Below are 16,667 nucleotides of genomic sequence, written 5' to 3'. Positions count from 1 at the left end.
TCCAGAAGATGTCGGGCTGCCCTAGGCTTTCCTTTCAAGCCAAAACAAATTCCACAGATGGGATCACTGAATAGATGTGCAGGCTTAACAAGGTAACATAAAAACTAGGGCCCAACACTAGTTATGAGCATCCAAAAATGCACTAGGGAGACCAGACGCAACTAAAACAGAAGCCACCTCAAGCTGGTCTTGCCATCTAAGGGTGAAGACAAAGGAATAAATAAATGATATTTCTGATCTCTTCTAGTCCTATTTTAGACGCATAGAAATGTAGGCAAATAAAGCACTAAGCCACAGAAACGCTCTTGGCATTTCTAAATTACCTCAGCAAGGACAATACAACCCATTTGTAAGTTATCATAACTTAAACAATTTTGACTTGAAAACAGGAACATTTTTAGACCTAGTAAAACTTTATTATGAACTATGATATTTGAGTCCTTGTGGCTCCTCCTTGAAGAACAGAAGTAACGTCAATTCATGCTCTAAATTACAAAGTGAAAACAGAGAGCAATTTTTAATAAAAATTAATTTTAATAATAATTCTAAATAATAATGTAATTTTTAGTGCATATGCAGTAGAGCCCCATTCACTAGCTGGGGAAACAGATGTTTCTGACATCAAACACTATATCAGTAATATGTGCCATGATAAAATAAAGTTAAGTTAGCCCCCTCCAACTGCAAGAATTCCTATTTTCTCATTACATTGTAGCAGCAACTCCACTCAGACGTTCTCAAATTGAAAAGCTGGCCCTATAGCTTCCAGTTCACAAATTTGTAAGACACATTTCACGCTCTGTGAAGATCTGGCAACTACCGAGCATGTCGTGTTTTCTGTATTCTGCTAATCTTCCCTCCTGCTCCTAACAGTTCCTCTTTTAGAAAATGTAGCGTGCAATAAACTGGAAAATGAAGCATTAGTAGCGACTTTTGAAGGTTCCACACTGCCACAGAATATGCTTTCATGTAGTTGAAACAGCAAAGCAGATCTGAACAAGTGCATTAGTAAAGCTAATTTACAGAACAATATAAGTAAATCCAATAAAACCTTGTTGATAAATGTTTCCGAAGATACTGACATTGCAGCTTAATGCATTAAGTACATTGTTACAGCTTGGTAGAATACCTTATTTAATGTTTTCAACATGGCTACCAGGCTGTTTGTTCCACGCCTAGAGGCTAGGCAACACTACAGTGAAGTTTCTGCAACTTGGAAGACAAAAGAGAAGATTAAGCTCCCAAGCATAGTACATCAGACACTACAAAACTACTGCTAGGCTATTAAGTTCGTTTCTTCACATTCAAGCAACTCTTGATTTCACACACCAAATGTGTAAAATATATCGTGAAACAGAATTTGAGCAGGTGAACTGCTATGAATCTGTCAGAGCAGAAGTATAGGGTACAGAATTTACACCAAGGTTCTTCTAAAGGTGTGTGCTATATTAGTGTTTTCTACACCAATTGGAATGAGATTTAACTTACACTTACTTCAACCTCTGCTTCACGACATCAGAGTTATTTGAAGCAGCCTCTGGCTGTTTGAAACAGTCCTATTTTTTCAGCCTTACGGATGATCTGAATTTCATCCAATCCCTGTTTCAAGCATGCAACCACAGAATTCTCACACTTTTGACCATACCTTGGACTGCAGTCTTTGTTGTACTCCATAATTTACTTCAGCATAGCTGTCTTAGTCCAGATCCAACAAGCCCCTCACCACTGTCACAATCTAATTCAAGTATTTATAGCCTGATTTATCTAACACTTAAAATGAATGTGTAGCATGCAAGCTGTTTATAGAATTACTCTGATTCTGTCTTTTCATTATACTCAGTACTCTGTCAATAACTGGCACAGTATGCTGCCACATAATAACCATGACCTTGTTTCAAAGTCACAGACTGAATACAGTGATTGCATATTCCTTTTCATAACTTGTAAGAAATGCTCATTGATGTGGCTGTATTCTCCAGTCAGTTTTGCTAAAAGTAGTTATGGGAAGTTTTCAGCTAAAAAAACCTTACACAATCAATCTATATCCATGAACAGTATCTTTTGGGTACCTCTGCTACAGTAATCAGAAATGTGCAAATCATCTCAACAGAAACATGAACTGTGACTCGAAGTTACATTCAGCTGCCTTAAAGAACCAACAGCCAAATTTGTTAAAAAAAACCAGGAAAGGTACTCAGTTTTACATTCCTAATTCTCTCTTCTACCTCCTGTATTTTTAAAGAACATTTTAAAGAGTCATTATGGCTATGACCAGATTTAAATCAAATGTTTCTGGGAATTCAGAACAAGTTTTACCAAATCTCTTTCTCTGTTCTGCATTATAAGGGTATCTTTTAGCAGAAGATAAAATTCCAGAAGAGCTTTGAGAAATATTACTTAGCCTTAAACATTATGAAACATTGCAAAATAATACTGTATTGGTATGAATTCAATCCAATCCTGTCCATTTCAGCCTAACAGCTACAGGACTAACAGACTTAACAAGCATAGGAAAAAAATCTCTTTCCTGTAATACTGCAATGTCTTCAGAAAATTTTCTCCAATAATGTCTAAGTTTGCAGTGAAACAGTAGTCAGAGTAAGAAGGGAAATGCCTCAACATATTAAGAGATAAAGGACAAGAGAGTACCAAAAGAAACAGGACCCTTTGTATCATGCCCAGGACAATGTCTGCCACCTGCAGACGAAAAGGAATGTTTTATGCCCTCCATCTGAATGGAAAACACACCATTTGAGCATGACTAGCACAGACTATTCGATCCACCAGATCAAGTAGTTAGAGACACAAGAGAAGTAAAAGTGGAGAATCATAGGAACTTCCATAATTTCTCACAGAACAGACACACATGGTATCTCCATGTGCAGACGGGTTTGCAAAACTGTGCAAGCACCAACAGAACAGCTGACAGAAAACTGTTACTCTTTTCTTAATTTCCACTTGCACTGACACATCTCATTCCTGTCTAAAACCAACTGAAAGGGAGTAATGCTGTATCTGCAGTGTTCTCTGATGAAAATATGAATAATTAAAACCAAGTTGAGATGATTAATGGCATCTGTTACTAGTCTAGAGCTATAGATATATACTCCTAACAAAACCACACACTAATTATTTTCTATATTAAAGTACGTCTGGTAATGTTAAGCTTCTTACGACACAATATGGAACCAGAAAAAATAGAGGCTCCTGGCATTCTACTGTTGAATTTACTATTCAGTCATGTAAAAAATACAAATAAAAAATGAAATAACTACTGGTTTAATTCTCATATTTTTAGTGGTATGAAACATAAAATGCTTTTGAAACATATTTGGTTCCTAAATTATGTTTTAATAAAGCTCAGCATAAATCACAAATGACAAGAATTGGATAAATAATCTCTATTATTACGCTTTATCAGATCAGCACTACATGAGCCTTAGTATTAAGATACTACAAAATCCAAACTTTTTTTAGCACTTCAGAGAACAAAGCACACTTATTGCAAGAAATGGAGATCCCATAATAGATATACATATCAATATATGCAAACTGAGATAATAAAAAGCCAGAGATTTCTGTTTTCACTTCAGTATCAATGCACCATCTGCAAGATACAAAAGAGAAACTGACTGAAGGAAGTTTCTTTCTTGATTAAGTTTTATTAATGAGCTTAATTTCCACTGTGTCAATTAAAAGACAGGAATGTCAAACCAGAAAATTGCCCATATTTAGGTATGGCGATCAAGTATATTACAAGTAAGCACTACAGTTTCCACTAACTCTGCAGGATTAGGTCAGCGACCTAGTCAAGACCAAAAATTCTTTACTGTTACAAACTAAAAATTAGAAATTAAAAATATGAGAATTTTCACTGAGACAGTAGGATATATTTTTATCCTAAATACAATCATTCTGTGATAGGTGTTCATGATGCATTTCTGTAAGAAAAAAGTTTAAACTCACATTGCCAGCATTTACAGTTCTTCTAAGAGCACTTAAAAATTTGTTTCTTCATCTTTAAAACCAAAACACAGGTTTTAGCTATAAAAATCTCCTAACATGCTATTAAGTATATCAAGATGGAGGCAAACAGACAACTTTTTTTTAATTTCTGGGTTTTTTTAAGACACATGTAAGAAAAGCTGTTAACACAGTGAATACTATCTCTATTAACTTCAAAGGCTACTTTCAAATACTGCCTGCTTTGAGAACAGTGGTTCAAAACAAAAAACTATTAAAAAATGACACATGCTGTTCTATGAGCATTGCTTCATTTATAGGAAGTATATTTTTAGGCATGTGTCGAAATAGAGGATTACAATGAAGACTAAGGCCAACTTTAACTACTTCCTCAAAAAAAAAAAAAAAAAAAAAGGGGACTTGATGCCCATTTTTTTTTCCCCTAATAGTTCTATAAATTAGAGAGCCCTTATTTTAAATTTAGGTTATTATTCATTTTGTGGTTTTTTGGTTTTAAGAATGGAAACAGTGACACATTTGGACAGCTAAAAGTCACAAAAGTGAACATAAAATATATTACTTTTGCTGAATACTACATCTACGAACTTCAACTGTAACTCTTTAAATTTGTTTAGATGTGGGCATTGAAATTTTTTGGAGGGAGGAATTTTTGATTTATACGGCAAGACAGTTCTTTGGGTATTCTGCACAAGTATCTCCGATCTAAATGTTACTTCTTAGCTTTAAATTTCCATTCAATTTCTAGGTAAAACACATTGGCATCAGATTTCTGAATTCCCTTACCCTTTAGAAGACATTTTGTTACAGACATGTTTGGTTTTGCCTCTCTGCTTTTAACTGAAATCCAGTATTTACCTGTCAATCTACACTGTTGTGAAAATAAGCCTGTTGCTTCGAAAAACCTAATGTTTAAAGCAGTCTGCTAAAATCTAGCACAGATAGCTTAGCCCATGAATCAAGAGGATAGCAGACCAGGCTTTATGGTTCTTCATATGACATTAAAATACTACCTGACAATTGGAACTGACTTAAGGACTTCTAACTTCACTCTTTTAAAAATATTTGAAAATTTTTCAGTGAGCTAACTGAAATGTGGATCACGCACCACCTACCTGAAACATTTAACTAGATGCTGCCCACATGTGTAATTAATATGCCATTTGCATAAATTCTGTACTTCAATTGTTGGACTAAGCAGAAATTTGATCAGGCCTGCAGGCAAAGCAGTACTATTTGGTGATCTAAGACTGCACAGTTCCAGTAGGAATGATTTCAGATTCATGATGTCATGTAATTACTCTGTGTTTCTTTGTAATTTATATAAACTAACACTTTCAGAAAAGGGAGAAATATTTCCACAATTGCTGTAAGACAGCACGAAACAACTTCAAGCTACACTCTCTGATGCTAACCAGTCAGATTAATTTTCCTAAATACTTTTGTAACAAACTCTTCCAATGAGTTATGTTCTCCAAAGATACATTCTGCAAATGAATCATGGTTTAATCAGCTGATGAGTCTATTTTATGTGCTTGTGTTATTGCAATGGGAAACTTTCACACTATCAGAAAAATTTAATCCAATAAGGTTATCCTGTTTCACAAAATAAAACACAGCCTAACCTACTAAGAAAATCAGTATCCTCCTAAACTTACTACAGGTAAAAATGCCAACTTACCAGATTTGTGCTTCTTGTGTTTTGCTTTCTTTTTTATTATAAACAACTTGTTCTGGATCTCAGTTTTGTAAGATTTGAACGGATGAAGATGAATCTCACGCTTTCTTTGCAAGTCATCAAGTTTCCTCTGTAGATTTTCATTTAGAATATCCTTCAACTTCTTTTTTTTCTTCTTCTTCTTTTTTGCCCGCAACTTATTTAGTTTCTCATTATTTTGCAGTGAATTCTCTAGCATTGTTTCTTTAGCAGATTCGTGGTAATTTATGTCTTGGTTGTCATTATGAGTGCCATTGACATGCATTTGGCAAGCTTTCAATGTGTTCTCCTTGAATGGACTGATCTCAGGTTTTACTCTAGCCATTTCAGAAAAAATCTGGCCATTCTCCACAGCCTTTATTTCTCCTGAACTAAGGTGACCACCTGTACCAACAATCTCTCCTGAACTACTCAAACTCCCCAAGTTCTCTTTAAAGCAACCAGTTTTTTTGATGTCGCAGAATCTTGAGGGCTTGATTTCACAGTTAATCTCCTCTGTAGTGACTCTAACGCTATCTAAATGTGGTTTTTTTTCTGGACAGCTAAAAACAGAATCCATACTCTTCTCTGCTTCTGCCTTGGAATAATGTAGCAGCTCTTCTCTGCCACCAGAACTGACCTCCCCATTGCTTTTCCTTACATATTCATGTTTTACTTTTTCCAATTTAATACGTGACACTTTTCTAACTTTAATGGGAGGAGATGGGAATTCAGGAGCCTGAAAAGGCTTTTGTTTGTAAATCCGAACATCTGCACCACAGAACTGTGGAAAATGAACATATGCATTCTCCAAGTAGTCGTAACCAAGAATTACTTCTCTGCATTCATGTATAGGCTGACCTAGCACTGCATCCTGAACATCCTTTTGTGTTTCATACACAAAATCACAGAGACCTTTTAGCAGCCACACTTTCTGGTAGAATGGTAGCTCATGAAATGGTTTGGATTCCAAAGGATTAACTTCTCCAAGGACTTTGAAAAACTGGGGACACAATCCAAGTTTTTCTGCAGAACTATTAGGATTGTCAGTCTGCCCTACAACAGTATACCAGTGTCGTACTTTCTGTCTGAGTGCTGCTTCCCAAGTCCTGTAAGAAAGCGTAGGCCTGCGATGTAACGTAGATCTGCGATGAGGAGGACTTAACAAAGAAGTCATTATTTTAGATAAAAAAGCATTACACTGAGGCATCAGAAGACAACGTTCCAACTCATAGAACACTATTTCCGGTAAATTTAAAATCTGTTGTGCTAAACAAAGAAAATGACCAATAGCTGGAATCTCCCACATTGTCTCCATCCTTGTAGGTGCTGCTTGAGCTAAAAGCGACTGTTCCCATTCTTCTATTTCTTTCTGACTAGCTTCTTCTGCTTCTTTCCTTTCTTGCTCTCTCAGCCTATTAAAAGAAAGTTTATGAAAATTGAGGACTCAGGAGAAAAAAAGAAACTACAGAGAAAAAAAAAAAAAAAAGAGAACCACAGCATGACAAACATACTTATCCTGAAGTAATAAATAACAGTACAATTCAGTTTGTCTTACTCTGGATTACACAATGCACCACTGCAACAAAACGGGGAATTATTACAGCCTTTTACTTCTTCCACCACTAGTTTAAAAAGTGGTTTATATACTTTTTTAAAAAATGTATTCCTTTCCCCAATCCACTTTTGACAGGATTAACTATTTCCAACAAATATCCATATAAAAATACCTGAAAAGAAATTCCAGTTAAGTCTTGCTTTCAAATGGTTGCCCTGTGGCTTATGTCACCTACCTCGTAACTAACTCCCTTTCTCAGTACTGTCTAACAAGTGTACTGTCTAACTGTTAAGTGCTTCATTCACATAGAAAAGCCATTTCCCTCCCACCCACAGGCGTGTTACTAGTTGACTTGCAGTGGTGGTCAAAAAGGAAACAAATATCAGAATGCATGAAGAATGTGATGGAAAATAACATCAGAAATAAAATGTCATTAATAAATGGTTTGCCCTCACCTGAAAAACTGTATTCAGTTCTGGTCCCCCTATCTAAAAAAAGGATAGAGCAGAAATAGTGGGTATTCAGAGAAAGAGGTTATCAGTAATCAGAGGCCTGTAAAAACTTCTCAAAGATCTGGGACTCCACACATAACACTAGCAAGAGGAAACATGACAGCAACATACAAAAGTAATATGAGAGAGTGGGAACTTCTATTTACTTTTATTTGTAAATTCATCATGAAATTTAAAGGCAACACGTTTAAGAGGAAAAAATGCTTCCACTTCAGATAATCAATTAAGCATAGCTTACCATCTAACTTAGTAGGACACAGGATATGTTAATTTAGTTCCAAAGTGAAAACTAGGACATCTGCACAAATCACAAGAATATCAAGGTTTGCCAGTAACAGGAGGGATTCTTCTTTAATGCCTCAATGGCAAACTAACAGTTTTGCCTCAAGGCATAACCAGATTCCAGAAGGTAGGATTAGGATACAGATGTACTTATAGGAATTTTTTTCTAGAGGTCATTCAAAGCTTCTCATATATTTTCTCATATTATTTTCTCTGAAGCTTCTGTCACTGACCACAGTTAAAAACAAACACCTGCATATATCACTAATGTGACCTGTTGCTGGAATTTACATTTCCAGATTTCTAACCTCCAATTATATTTCTTCGTATACAAGTAGCAAATAAATGTCATGTATCCATTCAAAGCATCAGTGCTTTCCAAATTCAGCCAAAGAATAATGGTATATTAAAATCTTTCTCTTGACAACATGAAGCTAATAGTGGCTTCTAGCATTAATAATGTATATTTGAAGAATCAGCTATATATATCTCAGTGCAAAAAATGGGACAAACCTAGCTTAGCCCACAGTTTAATATGGATGCAGGAGAAATATGCCATGAACAGAGACTTAAAATTTGCATCCTGTGTGTATGCAAAATGGTAAGATTCCTCTGAATGTTTTATCTTACACAATTTAAATAAATGTCAAGGTACTTATTACCATTATTTGAACAGAAATGTTTAATACCACATACATGCAACCTTGCTTTTATGTACGTATCAAATGCAGAAAAGTGGATTCATGTAAAACATAAAATGTAAACGCAAACCTATCAGTAAATTCTCAACTTCACTCTCTCAGTGCGGCATTAATTTTACTGTATAATGGATGAGATCTCAAGACAAACTCCCACTCTGCAGCACTAATTTAAAAACATTCAGTGAATGTGGTCTTACAACAAAAACTCATTTGCCATTCCAGATGAATAAACCAGTATATTCAACAATACTACTTGTATAGAAAAAGCAAGCATTTTTTTAATTCTGATTTTCATTCTATTTCCATGTGTTAACACTGCATTAATTTACAAATAAATATAACTTAAAAAAAATAAATCAAAATACATAACTTACAAGTGGGACAGAGGAAGAAACTATACCAAGTAAAAATAAATTTCAAAGCACTCCCAAATCCCATTCCCTCCTCCCTCCTAACTATTAAACATATTTTCAAATAACTTGCTGCCTCCAAAAGGTGTGAATACTATTAAAGTAGTATGGAAATATGCTTAAATATGAATAGACAGTTAGATGGAACATTTGTAGAAACAATCACATCAGTATCATTTAACAAAATCACAGGTTGTAGATGTAAAAATATCGTCTTCGCAAGCAGTTTCAACTTATCAATTAGTAATTTAAATAAATGTAAAATTCTAAATGTGCTTCATAAAATGACAATCATTATATTATTTTAGAAATTTTTTTTAGAAGAAAAACATATCTGGTTCCACTTGCAAAAAGTTTGCCTTTTTTTAAAAAAATCTGTCATTTTATCACAGTATCTGTAGTCATTCCATTCTCAGCAGACATTCAAGAGAAAATGTAGGTAATTGCACACTTTCACATCTTCCTTACTGAGGTCTTCCTACCAGCTGCCTATCTTGCGGAGGGCATAGCTTTTTCTTGGGGTATTTTTTGGAGTTGTTTTGTGAAAGGGAGAAGGATGAAGTGGGGAGAGGAGGTGCAGCAAGGGAGAAGGTGTGGAGGGCAGGGAGAGAGAGAGAGAAACATCTGATATTTAGGAGGACAAATAACCTTACACTGAGAAATTCTATGGACAAACATATTTGGCTTTTATGCTGACAGCAATTGTAAAAAACACTCTGTTCATACTTTTATTTACATTTATCAGGAACATGTTCACAGCCACACATTTTGTTTACAATAATAACACGAAACTATTACAAGGTTTAAGGTCAAGCTGACATTTCCAAACTAACAAAGGACAAACGTACTCCTAAATAAAGTCTACAGCAGTGGATAAAACCTGACCTTAAAACTCAGCAGACATGCCCCAGTAGAGATATCACCTAGAACAGAGTACAGACAACTCCTCACTTATCATTTTCACTCTTTAGTCAGCAGACACATATAGCCAGCTAACTCCTCCTCACTTGCAACAAGAGATTTCACTGGGAGGGCAGAGGAGACAAATACTAGATGGTACCTCTCGCCTCCCAGTTGCCACTTCTGAACCACTACAGTATTGAGTAATTTTTCCCAGGTAAACGGTATGGTACTGGAACTTTGATGATAAGGTACAGAAAACTGTTTTAATTCTACAATACTTGTTTCTACAAACTTTCTTTTTAAAAATATACTAGAAAGCCAAGCATAAAAATAGAAATATTATGCATTATTCTAAATTTTATCAAGATTTGATGGTCAGAAGAATTAAATTTGGAGATGCCCATGTGACCTTGATTCTTTATCTGTACTGTCTTACATCGTATTATGACACACTTTTTTTACATACATTTTTCCATAGGACACAGTTCATTCCATGCTCACATCCTTGTAAAAGGCTAGACTGACTGTATAAGCATACCTCATTCCACAATTTGCTAATTTAAATGACTAACAGCCAGAATCGAATTCTTTAAATGTTTCAATAAACATGTCTGAAACAAGTCAAGTTTTCAGAGATGGTAAAGACATAGTTCTGCCTAGCACAATTTTCAACAAATCAAAGTTGTACAGGCAGTTAATTCCCACTGAAATCAACCAGTTAATTACCTGGCATTCACCGGTTGTTTAAAAAATTTCAGTAGGAAACTACCTCTAGGTCTATAAATGCCTCTAAAAAAGAGAAGCACTTCCAATTATATAATAATTATATAATAATTCCACCATTATCTGTTGTTAACTAATATGGAAGTTAGTATGTCAGTATGTCACTTAATTAACATGTAATCAAGCAGCTGAGTAGAATTTCATGGAAATGTAACTAATAACTGAAATAAGATATTCAATATTCTGATAATTAGAACAACTGAAGGAAAGGAAAACTTGTAACAAGACTGGCAAGAAAAGTAAATTAGATGTTCTTATATACATAGACTTGTGGTGGTGGGGAAGTACTGCTGCTACTGTCAGAAACTATCAGCTGCAAAATAGTGAAATCAGCTTTGCAAAGACATCTTCCTAATTTTTACATGTTGAGTCTACCATGATAAACATTTAGTTGGGGGAGGTTATAAACCTCTAAAAAATAGATTATGCAAGGCATAGATACACTACAAGACAGAAAAAGAGATTCTCTTTCTACAAGTACCTACATAACAAAAAAAACCAACAAAAACCAAAAGGATTTTGACTAGGATTTCCATTGAGCTGATTAAAGAAATGAAGATAAAAATCACACTACCAAGTATTCTTCCAAAATACACAGCTGAATAAAAGCTTGTAAAATCAATTTCAGCATTTTTTTGGGGAGGAAAATAATCACAAACCATTTTAAAGATTTCATTTACTGCATTTCTTTCTATTCATCATAAGATGGCAGTGCCTTACAAGAGTATCTACATTATCTAGAGCAAAGGATTAGATATTAACTTGGACTTCAACAGGGAATTTCTTTAGGTATCTGGCTAAGTTTCGTAGAAAGGCACTTAACACTTGCAACCTTACTCATCTGGGGCTGAAAGAATGTAACTCCTACTCAAGTGGCTACACAGTCTAAACTAAGATAATTACTAGCTAGAAAGTATATGTATGCTGAGTGGTCAGCTGGATGGCTAGGAAGTTAGCATTTTTTTTATGTGCCTGATAACTCATCTGCAAGTTGTGTAAAAAGCAGATGCTGCCTATCCAAACACAACTGATTTGCCAACACACAGGCAAGTTACACTACAACACTGCATACAATTTTACGGGGAAAACCAGCAGCAGTGAAAGAGTAGAAAGAAGGCAAAGCTCAGTACAGTAGAATTTAAAATCCTGAACAGTTTACAGACTCATTTGATGTGACCATCCCAGTCACTCAAAACTATACCCTGACACAGGATAGCCTATATTATAGCAACAGATTTGGACACACATTCTTTGACAACTCTGATGAAAGACCAACTAAAACAATCAATAATTATAATCAATAAAATAATATGTATCCACTAAAGTAGTGCTTTAGTTCTACGAATACAGCTTATAGCATGAATTCTACTGGGATATATTAAAATAGGAATTCTGCATTAACATTTCCTGGCCTGAAAAAGTTAAGATAATTGTTCAGAATCACACGTTTTTACTCTAATTTTCCTTGCAGATTTAGTACAAGATTTAAACAGGTATAAACGCAATTTCAGTTCAGCAAACTTCATTTTTGTTACAAAAAATGAAAGTGAGTAAAAGCCAAATTCAGTAATGAAACTGCGTCTCTGCCAAAACACCAGAAGGACAGCACTGTGCACTGTTTTGAAAGCTGCAATAGTTTTTGAATAAAAGCAGCATCCCATTTTACTGTTGCAAGTATATGCATTCATATTTAACACACTTTGAAAATGTGTATGTGCTGTATGATATGATCTTCACTGGTAATGTATTACTAAGTAGGCCTCCTAGTTTCCAAGATTTTTTCATAAAATACCTCTACAATGTACTTCTGGAACATTTGCATTGCAGTGAATTGGCAAACAATTGGTATAGAAAGGTCCAAGTTACTTCCAAAAACATGGCGAATACCATTAGGAAATAAGAACAGAAGGTATCTGAAGCCTAATTATCTGAGGAGATCAAGAGAATCAAAGAAATATTCAACCAGCTACCTGCTGACACGTTTTTATTGCTTCCTAATGAGTGCTATAGTTCGAAATTTCAGTGCATAAAGACACAAGCTAGTTGTGGTCTTCTGTTAATGTGTAGCATCCACCACCTCGGGTATCCTTTGCACATGACCTGGGACTTTTGAGTATATCTAGATAGATGCATTTAACTGTTAATTATAACAGTTTTGCAGGAACATGCTTAAAACAGACATATGAAAGCAAAATTTTTATTTCATCAGGTAATATGTTCTATTGACTCTCTAGGTGAACTAAAATGTAATCAAAATGTCCTTTTTCATAACTCTTATGAAGTTCAGAGATCCAGAACACAGAACCAAAGACAAATAAAGAGAATTTTACCGGAGAAACAGCAACCCTAATGATTTTTGATATTTTGCAAAGTATGAGGTGGTAATATGAATCAAAATTCACTCATTTCTACAGAAAAATAACTGGTTAACACTCAATTCAGCCAAAACTGCATGTCTTCAAATGTGCTGAAAATGAAGACTACCTGCAAAGCGACAGTGAACTGGTTCTACACAGGAAAATTCTCCAAAACTGCAAGCTTTGAAAAAAAGCTGATAATGTTTTGCTTCATTAAACTAATACAGTCTTACCATCATACTCCATGTTCAGACACAGTCCCTCAAGCTACTGTTAAAGTATACAAGCCTACAAGCTTTGCTTTCCTCAAACTGAAACATACCACAGCGAACATTAAATACTGCCTAGAATTAATTACCTCCTATATTTATGAAAACCTCAAAATCCCAGAGTTAATTACACATACTCTAAGTTTACTACTGAGGGATAAATGCCACACCAGTAGATAACATGAGTGGCAGTGGCAGAGGTAATTTGCTTCTGGCTATCAGTGAGGGAAGCAGTGACAAGATCATAGAATTAGATTGTAATTGAGCATTCTAGTAGTTTTTAATCTAGTTGCTGCACAGAAAACAGTCCAAGAAGAGGTATGATACACCACGACTGAGGTAACAGTTTCATAATCCTAAAATAACAGCAGTCAATTTATTTTAAAGTTTATATGACTTTAGAAATCTTTCAAGAATGTGGTAAATCAAAAACTAATCTCTTGCTTTGTGAATGTACTGTATTGAAGTCCTAGTCATGAACTTAAGACAAAGAGCACTACAACATTTATTTACCTAGAAAAGCCTTAAGGAGCGAGTCCCTGCAGAGAACTAGGAAGACATAATTATTTAAAACTGAAACAAAACAGTTCTTCCTATTACCTCTTTTCCTCTTTTGCTCTCAGGTGTTCCTCTTGTCTTAGAACCTGAACCATCACAGACTCAAACATGCCTGTTGACAAGCCTACTAAATTGCGAGGCATGGAACGACGTCTTGTTGAAATGCATGCTGTTCCTTTCTCATCTTCCAGCCCATAGCATCCTCTAGATGTTACAGCTATTGAAGTTTTCTCTCTCAAATGCCTAGAAGAGCAAGCCAGTTCACAATTACAATTTCCCTTATCAACAGCACTTCAGTGCCTACACTACCAACCAAATACCAAACATATTTACTCAGAAAAAAAGCAGTTACTTTTCACCTGCCATTTATTCCACTTCGAAAGTTCCATTAGGAATCTAAAAAAATTAAAACCAACATGCCAACATAAGCTATATTTTCACATCTGTTAGAAATGTTGGATCTTTATTTCAAGTAACTAAATACTATTTGGACATTGAATTTCCTATATTAATCTGTAAAAATTTGGAAAGAAAGTATTTCCACAGGGCATGAGATAAAATATCATTTTTAGAAGACACCTAAAAATACTGAATGGGGGGGGGGGTGTGCCGCTGAAAAGTGCACTTGTTGGTTTGAGTCAGGGGGACTGTGTGTTTAACAGCAGTTTAGTTTTGTTAAAAGTTAGAAAAGATGAAAAGCAGAACACTATAAATCCGCTTGTAATGTATCTTACACTGTTTCAAGGTACTCTAGCAAAACTGGTATAAGAAGTAACACTCTATCACACGTCTGAAAACATCTGAGGTGAAGGGGGGGGGAAGTTCATGCAAAAGCAACCTCCATTCTAACGTGATTTTCTATGGTTTGCAATATCTGAGTCATGCAACCAACCTTGACTCACTTGATGCAGCTCATTGAGCTAAATACTGCCCTAATGAAACATGAATGATTATTCCAAAAATTAGTTCTTGAATTTCATTTTACTAACACAATTAGCTCTGTTAAACACTTTAAACAAATCTGTCTGAACAAAAATGGTAAAAGAATTTTGAGGTTTCTAGATTCCATAATCCTTTTTATATCTAGTTCTTAGAAACTGTTACCAGGCTAGTGTACATAGACAAAAAGTATTTACAAATCTCTGAAGAGTTAATATAAAAGAAATTCAGGATTGCTCTTTGCCTGTTTAATATTTCTTAATATTTACTTGAACAAAGACTGTATTTGTGAAAGAATGACAACAACTGAATTTAGTAAATACGTATATTGACTACCTAAATTGACTTCATTTTCTTATGGAGTTTCTAATAAAAAAGGCATTGGGCATTCTTAGGTCTTACTGAATCGAATGAGTAGGCACCTAACTCAACAGGGGCCTCCATAAAATGACTATCAATTCCATACAGTTGAGATGCTACAGTCAATACAACATACAGAAGTAAACTTGGCACAAATCTTCAGGCTGCATCTGGTTAACTACCTAGCAGCAACTCTCTTAAGCCAGGAATTCTGACTTTTTTATTTTTTAATCAAGTTTTACTCAAGCAAACTAGCAACATTCATGCTCTGTTAGGTTCAGCTCCTTCCTTTCTAGTCCCAAACTGTACCAGAACTGTTGTTACGCAAAAGCAGTTTCAAATACAGTGTTGCTACACCAACACTGAATACATTCACTCTGGATTATTGAGTTTGGCACCACACTCCTCAAGCGCTCCCACCACACAAGCAGGTCCTGTTTACCAGCTGGTGGCTAATGCTCTTTGTCACTAGCAAGTTTAAGGTTGATGGACATGCACGGCTTTATGCATTTCCCAATACTGTTCCTTCTTCACCTTCACCCTTTGCCAAAAATCCTGTAAGGTTTTACATGCAAACTACTATGTCTCTCAGAAGACTGGTGGACCTTTCATTGTAAGAAGCCATCATGGTTTTCTGAATACGACTAAACTAAGCCTATGTCAAACTCCTGAGAGAGTGTATTTCAGTCACGATTTAAACTGGACTTCCTCTGATACACCTTGACAGCTTTCCATGCTTCAGCTGCTTTGACTGATAAACAAGTTCCTGCTGGGGGCTTATATTAAAACATACCATAGTTTCCATTTTGCCATTTAAGACTAAAGCATGCCTAGCATTATCTCTCATTTCATGATTACAAAAAAAAAACACAACAACAAAAAAACCCCTCTTATTTCAAAGCAGATACTTTGGCTTAAGAATTTATTCCTACTTATTTTGAAGACATTAAAAATTTCGGACTATAAAAATCACAATTTTGAAGAGCCAGATGCTTATGCAAAGTTTGGGTTACTGCCACTTGCTTTTGACAGAACAAAACAAAGAAAGGAGCATTTGACATCTTGTCTAAACACGTCTGTCTCCAGTTCTTTAAAAGGCTTCTTTCAGAAGCCTTTCTTTCAGAAAAATCTTAGCCAGGAGATGCTGAGCCCTTTGCTATATTTTGGTATTTTCGGGTTTGGAATGTCCAAAGCAAATTGAATTGTATTTGAATAATTCGCAGCTGGAAACATTCCTCTTTGTGTACGCATTAAGAGTTCGAGTGTTTTATTGTGTTGTTTTTTTTTTTTTAACCCGTGCAAACTGTATTTTTTACATAAAGAAACACACCCTCCTTTCCTACTTTCTGTAAACAGCA

The 16,667-nt window shown here is 35.2% G+C and overlaps 1 protein-coding gene across 1 annotated transcript in view; it reads right to left on the bottom strand.

Annotated features, from left to right (window-relative positions):
- Positions 1-16,667, bottom strand: part of KIAA2026 (KIAA2026 ortholog) — a gene marked incomplete at its 5' end in the record, with an annotated part of 50,239 nt that overhangs the window by 33,139 nt on the left and 433 nt on the right. Inside the window, 2 exons of the mRNA XM_010017499.1 lie at positions 5,663-7,092; positions 14,053-14,253. Of these exons, the coding sequence (XP_010015801.1) occupies positions 5,663-7,092; positions 14,053-14,253 (1,631 nt within the window). The remainder of the gene's footprint in view (positions 1-5,662; positions 7,093-14,052; positions 14,254-16,667) is intronic.

The sequence above is a fragment of the Nestor notabilis genome, unplaced genomic scaffold (assembly GCF_000696875.1).
Source record: "Nestor notabilis isolate BGI_N333 unplaced genomic scaffold, ASM69687v1 scaffold30966, whole genome shotgun sequence".
In the NCBI taxonomy this organism is placed as follows: Eukaryota; Metazoa; Chordata; class Aves; order Psittaciformes; family Psittacidae; genus Nestor; species Nestor notabilis.
The sequence above is the reverse complement of the archived record's forward strand: the minus strand, read 5'-3'. Positions and strand labels throughout refer to the sequence as shown.